This window comes from Acanthaster planci, linkage group LG04 (genome assembly GCF_054643075.1).
Source record: "Acanthaster planci isolate LZ-2023a linkage group LG04, COTS_SCS, whole genome shotgun sequence".
Classification (NCBI taxonomy): domain Eukaryota; kingdom Metazoa; phylum Echinodermata; class Asteroidea; order Valvatida; family Acanthasteridae; genus Acanthaster; species Acanthaster planci.
In genome coordinates this window covers 4637909-4658063 of record NC_141780.1, presented here as the reverse complement: position 1 = coordinate 4658063, position 20155 = coordinate 4637909, and the positions used below count along the sequence as shown (strand labels likewise).

At 42.2% G+C, this 20155-nt stretch overlaps 1 protein-coding gene across 1 annotated transcript in view; it reads right to left on the bottom strand.

Moving 5' to 3' along the window:
• LOC110974135 (calcium/calmodulin-dependent protein kinase type 1-like) overlaps positions 1–19947 on the bottom strand; it is a 91259-nt gene extending 71312 nt beyond the window's left edge. Inside the window, exons 1-3 of the mRNA XM_022225517.2 lie at positions 19479–19947; positions 17538–17669; positions 14697–14771 (exon numbers count right to left, since the gene is read on the bottom strand). Coding sequence (XP_022081209.1) covers positions 14697–14771; positions 17538–17669; positions 19479–19567 — 296 coding nt within the window. The 5' untranslated portion in view covers positions 19568–19947. The remainder of the gene's footprint in view (positions 1–14696; positions 14772–17537; positions 17670–19478) is intronic.
• Positions 19948–20155: the final 208 nt, after the last annotated feature.

Below are 20155 nucleotides of genomic sequence, written 5' to 3'. Positions count from 1 at the left end.
CTTTATCAGCCTCGTTAGGCCAAAGCATTCAAATGGAATATTTTAGGAAACACTCATCGAAGATCAGGGATCAACATTCTCCAGGCTGGGGCCCCGACTACAAAGGTCTTACCCAGTGGAGTTGTGAAGTTCCAGCCAAAATGTCAGATGTGAACAGTCCGACTCTTGTTTCTCCATGCTCATGCGCTGCCTCGAAGGCTTCTTGTTCTTCATCTTTTTCAATCCTGTATGCTGCACTCTGATGCTATGCCAGTCTTGCTAGATAGCATGATCTTTGGTAGCGAGAACTACCAACATTGCCAAGGACATGAATCGAATGTCACACATGCAACATCCGACTCAGGCTCTGCGCACTCTTGTGACTAATTAGGATCTTAGGGGGGGGAGTCACAAGAAGCAGAGACTCTGTGGGCAGAACTTTGGACCTTCAGGAAAACATTCATGAAAAGGGGGGGCACATATTCTACACGATCAAACATAACGATGCGAGTGGAGGTTAATTTATGATGTCAACACCACGTACTCTTTAGGATATTTACGATATTAAACTGAGTGGTGCATCCAAACATAGAGTTCAGTTTTCTCTTTGTAATGGAAGCAAGAACAATAATTACTTAGAAATGGCCTTGGGACTACTTTGGTGGGATCTCCAGTCACAATTTCTTTGAGACCACAGCAAGATCCCTTACACTTACTGCAGAGAGCAGTTGAAAAAATATTCCGTTGCTCAGCACATGCTTAGGTGATCTTTCAGTTTTTGAGTTAGATACGTAGACGCTGACCTTGCTAGGAAACATCGATAGCGTGCTAATTAACGCTTCAAAAATGCTGCACGAAATGCGACACCTGCAATGAATACATGCTTAAAGAAATATCAGAAGGCGTACATGTACATGCATGTAAACACGACGATGTTAAAATGGGCCCTGCAATATGAGTTGGCAGATGAACAGTGGGGGGTGTCTGGCTTCATTTGGCAGTCGTCCAATAATGCCTCAGAGTCCACTCTGTCACATTAATGATGTTCTACTTCCACGAACACATGAATGTAAATGCGAGAGCTCTGTTTGGTTCTCGTCTGGTGCACTCAGTGATATCAATAATTCAATCCACATAGCCTGACAGGCTAAGTCCAAATTACAGAATCTCTTTTTTGGGGGCCTACATTCTTTAATAATTAAAACCCAATGTGAAACTAAGACAGCTGAGGCAATACGAAACTGTACTGACGGTGTGAGCAATGAGAACATTTCTGGAGTGCAGGATCTTGTCTGACGCCTCACTTTTGTTTGGATGCTCAAATGACCGAGATCCTTTTTAGTGGAGGGGGGGTTTGATGTGAGCTCGTTATTTCAGACTACAGGTGTCATAATAAAGTCCAAAGCGCCCTATAGATGTACTTGTTATACCCTGGTAATAGGTTGTGTTTTTTTATTGGAAGGACATCGATCATGGCTTTCCACAAGTATGCGTGTCCATCCGTCAGGAGTGTATAAGCAATGTACAGCACAATACTGGTACATGAGTGATACACCCAATGCAGTACATTACGTACTTTGGTCTCTCCTACCGTTGAAGGTGTTGTTTATACCATGTTGTATTATATTAGCGTTCACTCAGGTATGAGATTGTAGCTACACTGGGGCTGGTACTACCATACACATTCCTGTGAGATGTATGATGAGAGACAGTGAAGTCATGTTTCTGCTCGAACTGTCATTGCTGTTTACATGTACATCATTTATCACTGTCCCATTTGTACTTTTTTTTGTTGTTGATTTATTTAAACTGTGCCAATTTTGCCATAATTCTATTACATTTGACAGACGACAACAGGTTGCCTCCAATGATGAGGTTTCTCGATCAATCCAAAGAAAGGATCGAAATTTTGATTTTTGAATAGGAGAGCATCAGCACAAAGAAAAATGTGGAACATTCTGCGTGAAAGGTTCACAAATTCTACACCCCAACAGGAAGACACTCACATTTTCAGATGCTACCAATGCCAGAAAGGACAGCTTGCTGAAATATTTCTTTGGAAGTGTCAACAAAAACAATGGTACTTCATACTGACTATTTAATTAGTTGAATTTGTTCTACTAAACACTTTGCTGTCGAAGGCAATTTCAGTGAAACGCATGGTTGTTTTGGTTCTACAATAAAACATTTCACTCAATGCTGTTCCCTTATATTTGAAGAATTAATTACCGTGGTATACATGTACAGTGCAACAAAACAATTATTGCCTGCTGTGACAGACTAATGGGGTCCATGGGTTTTGTACACCCTCCAGGGTGCCATTCACCCCCTTGGCGTACCAAACTCCGTGGACCCTATCACAGCAGGCAACAACTGTATTTACAATGTACATGTACATGTACCTGGCCACAAGTACATGTGCATGTACACTGTATACTGTATTTTGCACAGCCAGTTGTAATGTCAAGTACCGGTACACACATGTAACTGTGCAGCTCTAGAATGAGGGAACAAGAAGCTCCCATTTTCCAAGGTGAATTCAATTCCCCTTTATCTACGGTAAATACGATGTATGTGCATGTGCACATGTAGGAAGTAGGCGTGGCCAAGATTTTTCCACTGGTACATGTAGGTATAGCTCTTCTTAGGGAGACAGGAAAATCAACCAACTGTCCAAAGCACCCTATAGACGTACATGTACATGTAGAGTTTCACTGTCAAGTAACTGAGTGGTACTGATTTCTCCCTGCATGACATATTGTACAGACAATATTACTAAACAGTATATAAATTTCGATACTGCATCAAGGATGCGGTGGGTACATTATTAGCTAGTCAAGGTCAGGACTGGCTGTTACAGAAGGCCAGCACATAAATGTACCACTACTAGGCAAAACATCACGAGGCACACAGTCTATTACAAACAGTTCTCAGAAAAATGTACATGCATCCCTCGCAAGAGGGGAAGTACGGTATTAACCATGGTGTGAACGGATGCTCGTATTTTTGTGTACAATGTACAGGTAGAAACGTGCGTTACATACGAGTACACATGTAATTCATACATGTACAGCGGACTTGGTTCCTGTATGATCTCCGTTTTGCGTTATGAACACACATGTACATGCACCGGTACCCCCAAGATATTATAAACGGGGACTTGACTGATTTGGAGAAACTGGGCCACACATGTCACCAGTCAATACTAATCATGCAGACCTCCGGTGCAGTTTCAGGCCAGAGCAACGCCATCCCCGTGTGGTACGGTCGAACGTGCCTGCTCGATGCTGCCAGTGATTACGCTTTAATGGTTATCACTGGGTTGGTCGTCTGCTATCTCATTCCCAGATCTCCCTGGGCCAATTTTTTTTTCCTACTTTTTTTTTTCCTCTTTCTATTTTTTTGTGGAGGGAGGTAGAGATGTTATCATCAGAGGGGAGATACATGTACGGGTGACAATACCCCAGGTCGGAATATGACACACTATAATAGCATCGGGACTGAATGTATACAATAACGAAAGGAAAACTCAAGCTTTCTGCATGGGGCTACATGTACACAAGGGAAAGCAGAGAAACAATATGCACTTGGGAAGTAAACTACACACTGTATGTAAAAACATATTGTAAAAAAAAAGACACCCCCCAATTTTGTTTACAAATGACACTTTGAATGCGATTGAGATATGTACATGTACATGTACACTGAGCCCAATCGTCAAGCTACATGTACCATACGGTCAACGAGTCAACGCTCACTGCAGCTCCACCCAAGTTCAAAGACATCTCCGGTCAATGGCCTCTAAAATCTACAGGTACCAGTACATGTTGATGTACAGCCAAGTTTAACCAGCAAACACCAGTCGACCACCGGACAATTTTTGCCTGGTACCCAAGGTATGTAATTTGAGCACAGGTTACCGTGGAAAATCAACCACTGGTTGACAAAGTGTTTTCCAATCGAACTTGATCTCTTTGATACAGCAGTGCTCCCTCAAGGCTTAATGGATTCAAACCTACATGTAGATACGCCTGCTTTGGATAAGAAATGCACAAAAACAATGAAAGCTTCATTCCAATTACCCACTACCACCTGCACTACCACCTGCTCCCGAGGCACACTGACCACAGAGCCAACACCTGCTCCAGGCAAAACAAGCATTACATGTGATGTGCACGCAACAGCCACTGCACAGAAAACACTGTCCGTATTATGATGTAGATGTGACTGTCTATTCAATGTGGAATACAACAGGAGGCCACCAAAAATCACGTCAGTGTCCTCACACAATAATGCATGACCCAACAGCAGCGCGTGTTTAATCTATTACCAGATGTTGATCAATGGCGGGGGAGTTGATCACCGCTGTCGTGATTCATGGTGTTGAATGCCATTTTGGGAGGGATGCTGTGGAATCGCCGATTCTCATTATCTGTCCCATGAATACAAAATTACATCTGGGATACATGGACTAACAGGTATCGGGTAAAAAAAAAGAGTGATGCCTCCATCAATATGTCTTGGATTTGAAACCTTTCAATTTGTCCAAGACTCATCCTGGTGTGATGCTGAACTGATTGGCCACATTAAGTCCCCCCACATCTTATGGATATTTTGGTAGGATCTCTGTGTACTAAATACTGTAACAACTAAATCTAAGAAACTGCTTATATCGTGTGCATGTACCGATATGTCACGCACAAGGGAAGAATTGAAGCAAAAAAAGTAATGGCCAGTTCATACTTCTGAAAAGCGAAGCACATTTGACATAATGCAATCTTTGCTGGGAGATTTCGCTCGAGATGAAATGTGTTCAACTTTTGAAAATTCATAACGTGAATATTTGGTCTGACGTCACACATTCACACTTGGCCTTTAGACAACTAACATGATTACAACATTATGCTCATCAGGTAGAACCTGTCTGCAATGGCTGGTTCCCTGCAATGGGACACACCACTTACATGTAACTACATGCTTACATGTACAGACAAGGAAAAACTGCACATGCACCTCAATAAGTTTCACCTTGTCACCTGTCACACACTTCCCAGACACTGGATATCATTAAACAGGATAGTTTCTATGGATATGCAAGATTGTGATGAACCTGCCCTCGGACCCGTGTTCCCCTCAATAAGGCGTGCATTAGTGCACTGTACAGGTACCCTGAGGCAACGAGGACTTTGAAAACATTCTGCAATAACATGTGCTTGCTGTTGTTTGGCCATTAACAGAAAACACTGAAACTGTCCAACAGTGACAACACAGCAGGATCTTTCTGTCTATACACTGGTACGCACAAGCACACTGAACTAATTCTGTCAGAATTTCTGACACAAATTGAATTCGAGGGGGGGTCAACAGTGTGCAAATGTACAGTAATATGGTAGAAGGATGGATAGTTGATGTCGGCTCTTCAACATATTGGAAGTTGACAAAATAGCGTTCGAGGTGAAGCTTGGGGCATTACCCAATAGTTCATCAACACTGAGGGGAGCTACCCGAAATAAACGACATCTTTGTTACATTTGTGTTACCGGACCAGTTGGGCATATGTAGCTACACGTAGGGCGCATGCACGTACATGTAGGCCTACTTCACACTGGCAACAGTTCAATAATAGCTCCAAGGAGTACACCAAAGAACAGTTTGTTATTCTGGTGTTCGAACTTGCGTGCAGATCTTTGTGTGCGCGCCTGGTAAACGGCAAAAACTGTGACTGGCACATGAATGGCCTAGCAGTCCATTCAGCTCTCTGACTCAATCGTGACTAAGCATGAAGTATGGTAGCAACCAATGTTGCTAGACTACTTAAACAAAGATGCAGTACATTTATTGTACATGTACACGTCAGTGTACGGTACATGCCAGTGTGTCAAGACTGAATGGGATGTTTTTTATGCATGCGAAAAAACACACATCTAGCGACACGTACCGGTACGTGTAATCCAATTCGAAATTCTACATTTTAAATGCTAATCCCCTGAACAATCTAGGTTGCCGCAAGCAGCATTTATTTGCATTTCAACGAGTGAAGGCATAAGAGAGAGAGAGTGATTTTTTTTTACAAGAAGCCACATATCTATAGCAGTAAAAAAAAATCAGTAAATATGCTTGGTAACTTCACAGAGTCATTTACATCATTTACATTGAAATAAATAAACTTTTAGACATATTGCAATCTCTCAAGATTATTTTGCAATGCAAGACCTGAAAGGAAGAACAGACCTAATGAAACCTGTTACATGTAATTGATATGAGGGTCATTTACCGAGTTGCATCATAGTTTTGGCAAAATAGTGAATCAGTTTTACACATGTGACTCTGTGATGTAACCCGCCTTTACTGAGCAAACTCATCAAATATTTTGTAGCTTTATAGAAATAATTAAGACAGGCCAAGCTGGAGACGGCCATGATTGGAAGGCATCACTAATCCTAGCTACAAGAACCACAACTACAGCATTAATAGGTCCTTGTACAAGGTAGATGAACCCAGTGACCATACAACTGGTCACTTGTATGGGATGAATATTATGCAGAGCCACAATTCTATGGCAGTCCAAACACAATGCATTCCGCCATTAAAAGGGGACTATGAGGAGTGTCTAGTGAAATGTTGTTAGTTTCGTCGGTATACGGAACACACAGGTCTACATATGTACGTGCACATTAAGTGCAACACATGTACACACAGCTTTGTGTGGCCTGTAGATTTCCCATGATATCATGTGTTGTACATGTACAACCCATAAATTCCCGCAGGAATCATTTGCAATAAATGGGCACCTGTATGAGGAAATCCTGGCTTCAATCAATGACTAGATCAGTAAAGGATGTTGCAGGCAGGATGCCATTTATCTAGAAGACAACAATTATAGCCTGTAATTTCAGTGCTGCTGTTCTCGCAGTTGCACATTTGGGTTCATTACTGGCCTTTATTCGATCAACTACTATCAAATACTGAAATTCAGATTTGAAAATGAGCAAACAACTTCAAGTCACAGCATGGAAAACATGAACATGCTGACAATGCTCTGCTAAAGTATTCTAAACCAGCTAACCCCTAACCTTCCCTAACCACCCAGAACTGAACGCCGGTAAAGTGTGTGAATTTGTGGCACTGGGTACTGTACCCCTAAACTGCTTGTGCTTTAACATGGGTTCAGGCACACCCAAAATAAACAGAGTCCAACAGTTTTTGTGCACAGTTTACCATATGGTGTTGGAATTTGTGTGAATGGGTAGGGTTCCTAGTAAATCACTCTGGGGAGATAGGGCTAACGCAGGAGTTGAAGCTCCATCTGCTGAGAAAAGGGCCACCCTCCCCGACGAAGCCACGCCACACACTACACTTACATGTACATGGGTACAAGTAAGTGGCCTGACTGATACCCCCCATGAGCCCCAATCCCTCAGGGGCATTACAGATTTTCCCTTCTCTCCCTCCCCTTCCCCCCCTCCCACTTTCCAGATGAGGCGGAGTCTTGGCTTCATTGTACCGAAAACACTTCAACCTTCTAACCATCGCTTATCCCACTGATCGCCAAGAAAAACAGCTTCGGAAGTCGTAAGCGTGGCCTGTTTGCCTACCTTTTCCAAAACTTTACTCCCCCACTCACAATTAGAAGTAAAAAAAGGGGAAACATGGGGTAAATACGACATAATGGGTGGCCATCTTCCACTGAACGAGAGGAGGGCTTAAGGTGTTTAGAGAGGAGAGGCATGATGTTGGAAACGAATTGCATTTAGTGGGTGAAGTTGTTGGCATAGCTGTGTACACAACCACACAGGTACTCCTTTATTAAAAAGAAAAGTGTACACAATTGTGCAGAACAGGAATGTAAATGTACATGAAGTACCATGTACATGTACTGATGCAGGCATGCATACATGTACATGTACATGTTAAAATACCTGTTAGTTGCCACACACAGTACAAGGTACTGTGTGCATAACAAGCAATGATACCGGTAGCAAGTCCCATTTTATATACATGTATGTGTACATACATATAAGCGTTCTTGCTATGTGGGCTTTCATTGCTGCATCAACTGAATGGTTAATGTTTTTAATCAAATCTACCCAAATTTGTGAATTTGAATGCCTTCTGCCTTTGGGCTGCTTTTTATTCCAATTAAATAAACTATAACAATGAAGTTGTTCCGTACTTGTGGGGACTGCAGCTGTGTACAGACACACAGGTGTCTTGTGGAGACAAAATGTTAAATTGCCTCCACATCGATGACTCGAATTTCCCAACATAGGTGGGCTTTCACTGATTACAATTACATCAATCCGTGTTCTTGTCCAGTTCTTGTCCAGTCCTTGTGACAACTTTCCTGCAGGTCGGTCTGAATTTTTTGTCACCGACTTGCGGGGAGGAGAGACAAAAATCACCTTTGAAATTTGCAATTCCAAACTGAGACCTCTCACTGCTGACGCAGGCTTTAAAAAGAATGAAATGCTAAAAATGCCATAAATCGAGTTTCCTGTAAAGCACACCCAGGCTGTGAATGCCTAAATGTACAGTACACTACAGCTGTCCTTTAAAAAATTTGCAATTTCTCTCTCACTAGTACTGATACCTTGGGAATATCGAGATCATGGTTCATTAAATCATCACTGACAAGTCCGTACCAGCACTTGTCCAAGCACAGTTGAGGCCTACATGTATTTGCTGAAACACTGTTATTCTATGCATACCGGTACATGTGTAAAGAATACATACGCCGTACATGTACATGTATGTACCGGTAAACCAAGCATACATTTGTTTTGACAGGGTCTCATCAAATACTGTGCAGGTACCAGTAAAGTAGTACACAACAGTTGTATTTTTGCCCGCTGAGCCGGGTAACACGATGGCTGGCCATCAGTATACAACTTAACCCCAAATCAATTTTTAAAACTCGATATATATTTTTTAAAAATCTGATTTAAATTTTAAAAATCTGAATTTTTTTTTTAAATCATGATTTTTAACAACCCTGTGTCAATGCAAAATAATTATTGCCAAAGTGCTGAAAATTTCCGTGATGACAATGCCAGATAATAAGCACCAACACTAACTGCTAAATGAAAATACAACCCTCACTATAAAGTTGTGGGGTGTATGTTCTTTCTAGAGCTACACATGTACACACAAAAACTGACACTGATATGTACAGTGCTAACTGGAAAAGTTGGCTAACCAGTCTAGGCAACAGGGGTCTACGCATAAACACATGTTCACATTTTATTATATATTTGGAGGCACGGTTCAAAGTCCAACCCAGCATTGTTCACGTACAAGTGTAACATGTCCGTAGCTTCCTACTTTTAGTTTGCATTTCTTTTTCAGGGCATACAAGGAGTAAATTGTGGCAGCCAGCCTGAGAATTCCCGAGTTTTGAGTTCATGTTCTGCCAAATGTTAGGAATTCCCCCCAAAAATGCTCACCTACAGCCTGGACAGTCTGATTTGATTTCAGGCGAAAACTGTAGCATAATAAGGATTAAGAGAAAGTAAAGGGCTTTAGGTCACGACTCACTTCAAAACCAGTAGGAGGGAAGGGGGAAATGGATGTCTTCTGACGTAAACATCCTCCCTTACCAGAGCTGGCCCACGGCAGTGGACAAATTTGTCTCAATCTTTGCCGTCACCCATCCGTCACTGAGTGCAATCTATGGCTGACATGCCCACCCCTTACTTTCTCCAAATCACATGTACCCTGCCATTCTTGGGTCGCACTTCAACTGCAGGATGCACGGCAAGGAGGTCCAGTACACACTTAGGCAGCATCCTGCAGCGTCCCATCAATCAGGGAGGAAGGGTGTGTGTGTATTTGCGATGCATCCGCCACAGTGTCCACCACGATGAGAAGCCAGCTTCCTCTCCCATCATCCTAGGGTACAATTCGTCGTCGTTCTCGTTCGATTTGTGTACACATATTAGTGAATATATGTGCATCTGCAGAGACTGGGAGGACTTTTCGAAGAAAGGGAACCCAAAAGTTTGCCGAGGAGTGGCCCAAAACATGGACGATTTCTCCATTGGCTATTTGGAATGCGAGGCTAAATTTGAGGAAAGATGAATGTACATGTACATGTATGTATGCTGGTATGGGCAATAGGAAGGGACATATTTAGCACTTACGCTTGTGCAACTTGTGAGTTAAATGAACTGGTGCCACAATCCTATTATGCCCACTTCTGGTATATACCAATACCTACAAGAACATGTCGTTCCAATTTTTACTGCTCATTTACGCATGTATTACAACTGTACATGTATGGCAGGTGGACAGATTGCAATTACACATTAAGATCCCAGCCTCTGTACATGTACAGTATGTTTGACAAATTACACTGAAATTAACCCTAACCCCCAAGGGTGTACGTAAAATCACATTGAAATTGGAGGATTTGGGACTGTTAGGGTTAAAGGATTCAAGATTGTTGGGATTACACTGTCCCAAAGCTCATGTAATAGCACATCAAGTACATGTACAGGTACATGTATTCCCGTACATGTATGTCATACCGTACATGAACACACATCTTGGAGGCAGACTTTAACAGTGAACTGAACGTGCTTTGTTACAAACAATGCATCCCACTGAGTTGACAATTTTTCACAAATTTCTGCAAGCTGTGAGAGCTCTCTGTCTGCAGCATGAACATGTAACCACAGTGATTGCGTAGGTTCCTACAAACAATGTGCCACGCTTGTTTACAACATTACCATGTTGCAGTCATGAGACATCGACTTTGACCTGCCAAAAGCAAATTACTTTATGCTGCACTATATAGACGTACAACTTGAAATATTGGGGCGGGTGGGGATTGTAAAAAACGTCAGCAGGGACAGTACTATGGGAAGAAGTAGGAAAACTGGTTAGCTTGTACTTTGCCTGTCGGCAGCTTACAGTACTAGGGATAAGCTAGTCCTAGAGGCTCTTTTCCAGAGCCAAAAAATAAAGCCAGAGGAGGCCAAGTAAACTGGTGCACAGGTACATGTACATGTTCCTTTAAGGCCTGAAATTAGCCCAACATTATAGCCTGAAACCTGGCATCGCTGGGCAGAACAGGAATCTTGTTTGTTACTGGTACCATAGAGCAAGGAGCTATAAGGACAAGTGCGTGTAGTCCTTAGTACCACACATGCACATCTGCCTAGATGTGAATGTACACAGGTTGAACCAAAGACCTAGGACTTTACAGGTACTTGTACACAGTACGGCTGCCGTATTCATTATGGCATATATAGGTTTGCAAATGTATATAATATGCAAATGGTAGCCCCCTTGGACCTCAAAAAGGGGGTTTTGATGTTTTTTTCCAGCACATATACTGGTACCAATACATACTGGTACATGCACGAAAACAGTACTCCAGGACACTGCAAGAACCTGTGCATCAGGCCATGGAGGAAGGAATAGGCCAAATTACATGGAAATCTGGAAACAAAGAAGGTATATGTACATGTGTACATATGCATGCATGTAGGTAGGACAGCATTTTTCTTGGACTTTTTCATATCAATTCAGAAAGCAGCTCCGAGTTGACTGGTTGGGGTAGGTACCAGTACCTATAGGTACGTGTACTGGTAGTTGCATGTAGGAACAAAAATTGTATTTTGCACTTTGGGCCTACTGATTCAGAGTAATAAAAATAACAAGAGAGGTTGGATGGCAATTATTTCCAATGAAATGAGCAACCCTTTTAACCCTAACAGTCCCAAATCCTCCAATTTCAATACGATTTTACATACATCCTTGGGGGTTAGGGTTAATGGTTCTTTCCCAGGACATTATGAACAGGTCAACATGTGCGCTGAGAGTACATTGTACATGAACCTACCGGTAGCACATGTACTTCATCGCTCGTCCAGATTTCCCATCAAAACAGAGCCTTCTGGACCAGCCAGAATGTGTGAACCGTAGTGTGCACTTACGTTCAGTACACAGGCACCTGACAATTGGAGGCTGGAACACGTAAGCACGCATGAGTAATTCTACCCGGCTGAATGCGAAAATCAATACTTTGGGGATCCGGTTGCACGTCGTTTAGTTTTCGTTATGATTATTTACACAAGGCAAACTTGCAGACGGTTCTTCCACTTGGTGAGTGCTAAAGCGTTAATCAATTTCTACATAACGGTATGTGCGTGTATTGAAGATGCAATGTACCGGTACACAGAACGAACTGTTGTCTGTATGTCATTTCATGCACTGAAAAACCCATATAAACTAGATATCCGTTTCCAACATTTTTCACTGTACACTGTACATGAGAACAATTTTCTCCGTGGTTTCTTTCAAGGAACTGGTACAAGGGACTCAGTTGAGCCACAGAGCTGGAAGCCAGCTCTGCGCTTGGAATCACTACCTCTCGGTATATGTACCACTGGACAATAGAAAAGCCTGACAAAAGGCATTCCGACCGGCATGTACATTTACTTGCGCTTATTAACCTGCCTATTTCTATATGGGGCACCGCTGTTGCCCAGTCACTTACAAGTGGATTGAACTCACTCCAACTGACGACGTTCCAAGCAGCAATGACACAATTAACACAGCACAATGCAGCCGCTCCGGCAAGTGCCACATAATGCTGCTAACTCTGACTTAATTCAAGGGCAGTCTAACCTGAAGATGCCATTTTGGGACTCTGAATAGGGCTCAGCTCAAAAAGGCGTCAGCTGAGGTAAATGCATGTGTCTGCTAACAACATCTTTGCCCAGCCAGACTTCAGGCCTCATCATCAAACCAGTAATGTCCATGACCATATAGTGGCCATATCCCTTATTTCACCACTTAGTGTTTTAACCAGACTTGACAATAGGGACCCAGGTATAAGGTCATGGATGTTACTTGCACCTGACGGGATAATAACAGCAATACTGTGGCTAAAATACACACACAGGACACAAGAGATATCTCACAGAGAGTGTGATATGCGGATATCGCCCTGTCATGTGATCATTCTGGGCCAATAAACAGACAGTATCCAAGAGAGAGGTATGACAAATACACGGCTAGCGTACTCCAGTTTACCAACAATGGCATGTCTTATGGAATCAGTGTACCCAGTGTTTCGTGCTAATCTCCGGCTCCTTCTCTAAAATACTCTCACCCTTTCTAAAGCGAGACTTTCGTGTTCCCAGGCACTGGCTGGGTGCCATTCTCAGGATCAACATAGACACAATTCTATGCACATGTACCGGTATGACCAACTGTACACGGGATGTGCCGGTATCAGGGAGTGTATCCATGTACCGGTACCGTGCAGTACCAAGTAGCTGTACGTACACATAAGCATCACATTTATGCAGCATATTTACAATGTACTTGAGTGCCTAAAAACAAATAAGGGCAAGAAATAAAGGGACAGAGTTCCAGAGTTTGCATGTAACCAGTGTGCCACCTGCATGTGCACATTCATGCTGAGACGACTCCAATCTCTGTGCCTTCGAGCACACCTCTCCAATAAAGTTGTTTGACATTAGTATGCACTGACGGGTACTCAGCATTTTTTTTTTTCAGTGGAGCCGTTTGCGGGGGGGGGAGTCGGTTTGGAGAGTGAAGAGCGGCAGAGAGCCAAGCATACAGTAGCTAGTGGGCAGGCAACGTCAGAGGCACGTGTATAGCAGCGTAAGTGGATGCTAAATAGCAATCAACTGATCGTCCTGATTTCTTTTCATCATCTAACAAACAGGAATCCTCTGATCATTAAATTCCATGCTGCTGTTTCAGGGGGATCTGCGGGCCACCAAATAAGATGGGTCAGATTTTAAGCGGAAAAATACTAAAGAGAACAGATTTTCAACCCTGACAACTTGTGAATTCATCACAAGCGACATCAAGGTATTCAATTTTAATAATTCCATGCATTCCTGATTATACCGCCTAGTCAATACTGCTATTACTATATGTATGCCAGGCTCAATGTTTAACGCACAGAAGTTTATCCTTTGCATTGGCAACTACATCAAATCAGCACATCAACTAGCGACTAACTGGTATACAAATGATCCTCCTTTTCATTAACGATATAATAAACGATACACGACCAATTAAATTTGCGGACAAAAAATAAGCTGTGAATTTTGTTTCTTTACAAATTTAATATAATTAAAGTGGCCCGATTTGTCTCTGATAACAGGACTCCTAAAATTGTTTCTCCTGGGGAAAGCAACAAAAAAAGGAACTGATACACATGATGCTAGGCGATGTAATCAGTAGCCTGTAGATCTGACGATGCCAAACAGCCAAATGCAACTTCTAGCTTTCTTCAACCTTCTACAGTCCACTGGATATTCCTCCCTCTGGTTTTGTTCAGGGATTGGGTTCTTCCAGGACTGGAACTTGCTTTCTTTTTTTTTTAAATGCAATTAAGCAACTTTTCTGTGTCCCAAAGCTCTTTTTCTCTTGGACGCTGCATGCCAGAATACGTATACATATTGGCACATGTAGCTCAAGTCCTCTAAATTTTCCTGTTTACTGGATACAACATCGCCAGCAAAACCATGACCAAGTAACTGTACTGACAAACTGCAAAAAAAATACACAACTAACCTGGTCCTGGTTCATGGAGCCACATTTTGACAAACATTTTGTTTGTTAAATTTGGCCAGTTCAAATTACTCGTAAGCAGAGGAAGTGTGTCAAAAAGCCAGAAGTCTTCAACAAATTTCATTTGAAAACAAGAATGAGGTGTATGGTTTACTTACAGTTCAATGACGAGGTACACATGTGTTTTATTCTCAAATATCTCGTAGAGCTTCACGATGTTTGAATGCCGGATTCTGGAGGGAAAGTGTAAAAAAAAGTCTTTGCAATCAATAATGACACTGATGTACATGCACATGTTAAGCAAATTTCACAGCAACAGTACAGTATGGGCCAGCCGACTGGACCACAAATTCACCACCTCTGTGAAGTCACCTGATGATGCATTCATTGCAGTCTGGTTCCCAAGAACAAGGGACACCATTTCCTACAATGCATGCATGTAACTTACCAAAGCAAGGATGGAGAATCTTACAACACGTACCGATGCAGTAGCAGTGGTCTGCAACTTGAAATACATGTATATATGCATGAAATGGAATGTTACCAGTGATTGTCATCCGACTCCCCAATTGGTTCAAATCAGTAGGCATTTGTACAGAGTCTGAAGAGGACACTGTACATGTGCGTCTATGTGTTGAGCTTCCAATTTGAAAAATTGCATCTGTTACCTGAATTAAATGCAACAAACATGTTACCAGAATGATGTCCCAACCCTACTCCTAAAGGCAAAATTTACAAAGAATCTTGACGGAGAATCAGTGCAGATCACGTAAAGCTTTTTAAAAGGGTTAATTTTGTCAATGTTCTTGGCGTACAAATAAAAAAATCAGTGCCTCAACCAGCAACAGCAACATAGCCTATCTGATCATTTGTCTTACTGTTGTGATAAACAGCCAATCAGAAAGACCACTCTGACGCCATCAGGATTGTAAGCCTTTTGTTGACAGAACTGGAGTTTGTTTGGATTCACCTTGACCACAGCAAAGCAGATTTAATTCAATTTCCTTTACCCACATGCATTATTGCGTGCTGCTCGAGGTGGTCTCTCTCCTACCTGAGCGAGCCTTTGAAACGTGTGCAGCAGACAGACAGTGGATGGTGCCAAGCTACAGGCAGAAAGTAGTCTTTTGTCACAAGCACAATACATGTACGTGTAGGTGAACAGTCAACACCAAATACTGAATGACGCAGGAACTCTTCGTTTTTGGCTTTCGGCAACTGTGGGGAAGCTTTTGCTTTCGTCAGGAATTTCATCTTATTTCCTTTTTATTCCCCCTTCCTTTTTCGTATTTTTCTCTCCAAAATCTCATCAACTTGTAAATCACTTTTCCAAGTGGCACTTCGGCCAGTTTGAAATCTTCAATCTTACTCACACTTAACGTACATGAAGTTAAGACCTTAGCAAGAGGGTGAAGATCTGCACTCAAATTGCCGTCATGATAACGTCAATCATCATCATAAGTCATGGGACACTCCCTCGAAGGCCTTCATTTTTTAATAACAGCAGTATTAATTCTATCATTTCCTTCTATTAGCCATTTTTCGCACTATTCCGAAGTAAATTAATTTGTCATTTCAAATACACAAAGTCTTTCAAGACTAAAAGTGCCCATTATGAAGACGTTTTTATTATAGATTTTTTTAATCTTTAATTTGTTCTTATTTTATTTATATTTAACCAGCATACATGTAATTCCCACATTGTGCTCAAGTCACAAAATACTCAATCTTTTCTTTTGCATAGCTGAAGCCAGAATATTCCAACATTACATGCAACAATATTTTCTGGAAACCTAAGCGTGATGCGCAAACCGACTGATAATTACTGGAATGTTCAAGCCAATGAAAAAAAGTAAATGACCACCCCGTAGTCTTACAGGATAGAATTCAGGGTTATAAAAAGACCAGTTTATCTAGGTCAAGAGTGTAATGCAGTAGGGCATGGCGTCATAAATGCCAAACGTTTCTCTACTCAGCGGGCATTCACACATCATATCTGCAATGTTATCAGGCGATGTGGATTGAAAGTATATCAATTTACCAAAATGTAAAGGATGCTTGATTTGAGGGAAAATAACAGTTGCGAAAGTACCTCACCATGCAACTGAAACGTGAACCAGGCAGTAAATGTTTTCCACTACAATTATGCAGAGTGTTCTTTTATTAATTCAGGGTGCCTGCTCTTGTTTTTCCTTTTTTAATCTATTTCAATAACTCTTACATTTGAACATTAAAGTTCCATGAAAGGTTTCTGCCCATCAGTAGTTGTAAAAATGGCATATTAGACACTGCATTTTTGGGCATTTCTTTTAAACAGTGGATGTGTTTTGCAGCTCAGACCTCTGTGCAAGTGGTCAAATAAAGGTCAGCCGTATGTAAACTCCAAGGGCTCCCTGCACAATCGATGAAAATCTGGCCATTCGGTTTAGTAACACTGAGCAGTCTGGAGGAAAGTCTCATCTAAACTCAACAAGCAGACTGGTCCCTTGGGCAGTGCAAAACTAAAACGTGGTTTTCAGGTTGCATATTTATAACCAAAATAAACTACTTTTGTTTTATTCTACCGGGGGTACCTCATATTCAGTTAACCTCTGTGAAATAAAAACACAACCAGTTCAGCATCACTGGGCGCGGGAAAATGATGACCCACAGTTTTGCAGGCGATGTTCGCATATATGTGTACTACATCAGTGTGACAGTTCCTCAATCTACATGTATGTAAAGGCAACGCCCAGACAAACTAACAGACTAACACAACAGTGTGATAGTTCATATGCATATTTACTCTGCGCATGAAAGCTTGCATACGCGTTTGGCAGACAGAAAAATAACGAAGATGCTTGATAGTGGATGGTCCAATGAGAATTTGGCTCTCGAACGTGGATATGTATGAGATACAGATGTACATTGTGCTCTGAAGACAGGAAATGCGGCGGAGTCTAGTGGATGCGAGGATGCCCCCACACTGTGCAGTCAATCAGGCTGCATGAATCTCTTACCTCTTTAGGACGCAGACCTCGTTCTCTAGCGTGTCCTCTTTGCCCTTCAGGGCCCTTCTGTCGATGCATTTTATTGCTACAGACTGTCCAGTGGTCTTGTCTTCTGCCATCACCACCTCCGAGAAGGCCCCCCTGGATCGTACAACCAAAAATTTGAAACAGTATGTATCCCATATATGCACAGAAGTACTGGTACAATACATGTACCGGTACATCCCTCATTTGACCAGACCAGAAAATACAGTGACATGTACACTCACTGACAAGAGTTTCTCTTGGTGAAGTCTGGCTATCCACCCCAAGCTGACATGCAGCCCCAATCGGCGAAAAGAAAGACAGGTGGTTACAAGTGGGTTCTTGCACGCATTTTGCGTGTACGCAAAGACCATACAAGCCGGAATAAATTAGTTATGCGTACTCAGCGTGCTGCGCATCAAACACGCATATATACTGTACATGTACTTGCGCACCTCATGGCGCGCCTGTGTGGTGGGTGCCGAAAAACATGCCCTCTTTTGTTCCGCTCGGAGCAGATTTCCCCGCAGTATCAAAAACATGACGGCAGGCACTAGTAGCTGTCATCCATGAAAAGAGAGTTTGATTTAATTCCTAGGACATCCCATTCTATTTGTAGGTGTAACGTACACACTGTATCCATCTTGTTTGACCAGTCAGCACTCTTTAAGTAAGTGCAAAAGTGAGAGATCAGTATGTGAAACAATACAAGAAATTTAGGAATTTTTTTCAAATTATGATGTGTATGAGGGAATCTACAAATAGAAACAATATTTTACTTGCCCAAATCTGCGGCTTTGGTGGCAATACCCGAATTTTCAACAGAATGGGTTTGGAGAAGTTTGGGCAGTGTGGGAAATTTTTTGGAACTAGGAGGAATTCCTCCCATGTGTGCAGATGTGTGGGCAGTCAATTTTCATTTGGCAGCAGGCAATATAAGTGAAATTCGGTTGTATTTCATCAGTTTTCAGCCGACGGAACGATCTCGTGCTCTTTTAGTCACATTAGATTGCCTTTGACATGAATTGAAACCAGCAGGCCATTTGGAAGGTACATCAGGCCTATGTCACGTTTATTTGTAGCCCCACAATGTGGCTCAAACAGTACACTGGACTACCCCCATATAGTGAGCTACACGAGACCATACACTTTATGTGTGGAGACTCCCCGTTGCTAGGGTCCCCCGAAAACAACTTTAAATACATTTTTCAGAGCTTAACATTCAATACAGTGTATGTTGAGAGGGTTAATATCCCTCCAAAATTTATTTTGGTACCTTTTACCGTTTCCCTGTACTGATATTTCAAGACAAATTCCAGAGCAATGTCGCTTGAATTCTGCCACACATCCACCGTATGTCACGGTGTTATGGGTTATGCACCACTGAGCACGCATCAACTTTTCTGAAGTATGTCAAGGGCTGTTACGTGTCGTTCCCATGTTCATAGTGTTTGAGGACGCCTTTTGGAGTTTTAACTGTTCGACAAAATAACACATACATTCAGCGAGTGCATTGTACAGTTTGTAAACGAACAAATATCAATATCCGAATAAAAATGCAATGATCACTACCACTTCTTTTCGTAACAGCCGTCAACATACTTCAGAAAAGTAGAAGCCTGCTCGGTGGCCCTTGACCTATAACCTTTAGTGACTCAAGTTCCTAAGTCTAGCTTTGCTGGGGCATAACAAAGGACACAGAAAAGGCCTACATGAGTAAATCGTGTACATGTACCAGGTAGTTCTGAGATGAAACTCAAGCAACATCACTTTTCTCACTTTCCCGGCCCAAATCCACACAATCTAAGACTAGTCAACCATCGACACTCTCGATTAACATGACAAATGCAGCAAAGGTTGTCCCTCTGTTGTTTGGCTCTGCTAGAGCGATTCACGAACATAGGCTGAGTGATAGGGCCTACTTACGTTCCCAACACTTCCTTGAGGTCGTATTTATCCTCCAACTTCGGCCTCACCGGTTCACGCCCTCGCTTCTCTCGGTGGAATAGCGGCATCTTGTCGTTTCTGTCGCAGTCCTGGGAACTGTGGTAGTGCGCTAGGCCTAATCAACAAATGTAACTAATATCCCACACAGAAGAATAAAACGTTACGGCAAGCGCAACACTTAACAGTTTCCGCAGCAGAAACACGTTGAAGTTAATCCACAAAGGTATCCCATGAACAGCGCGAACCACAAGATTCTTTCCACTGTCATTCGGATGCCATCCTCAGCCGTACCTTAACTGTATTGCAGTATGGTGTAGCTCATCATCTGATTGCCCATATGCACTATGTACCGCAGGCACGTACATGTACGCATACATGTACTCCTGTGACGGTGCACGCTCAACAGGCCAGGGTAAATACAAACGCATGTGACCTAGGCCTATTTATAGCTCCAATAGCCCAATTTCTCTGTCCAACGTGCATAAAAAACCAACCAATGAGGGTCGTTTGAGGCGCCCTTTTCGGCTTGAAAAGCGCACAAAGAAGGATGGTCTATTTTTCGTGGGCTATTGTTATCGGTGAAAACGACGTTGTGGAAAAATGTTGACGGGAAGAATTTTATTTTTTGTTTCAAATATTTAGCTTTAGGAAAGCGT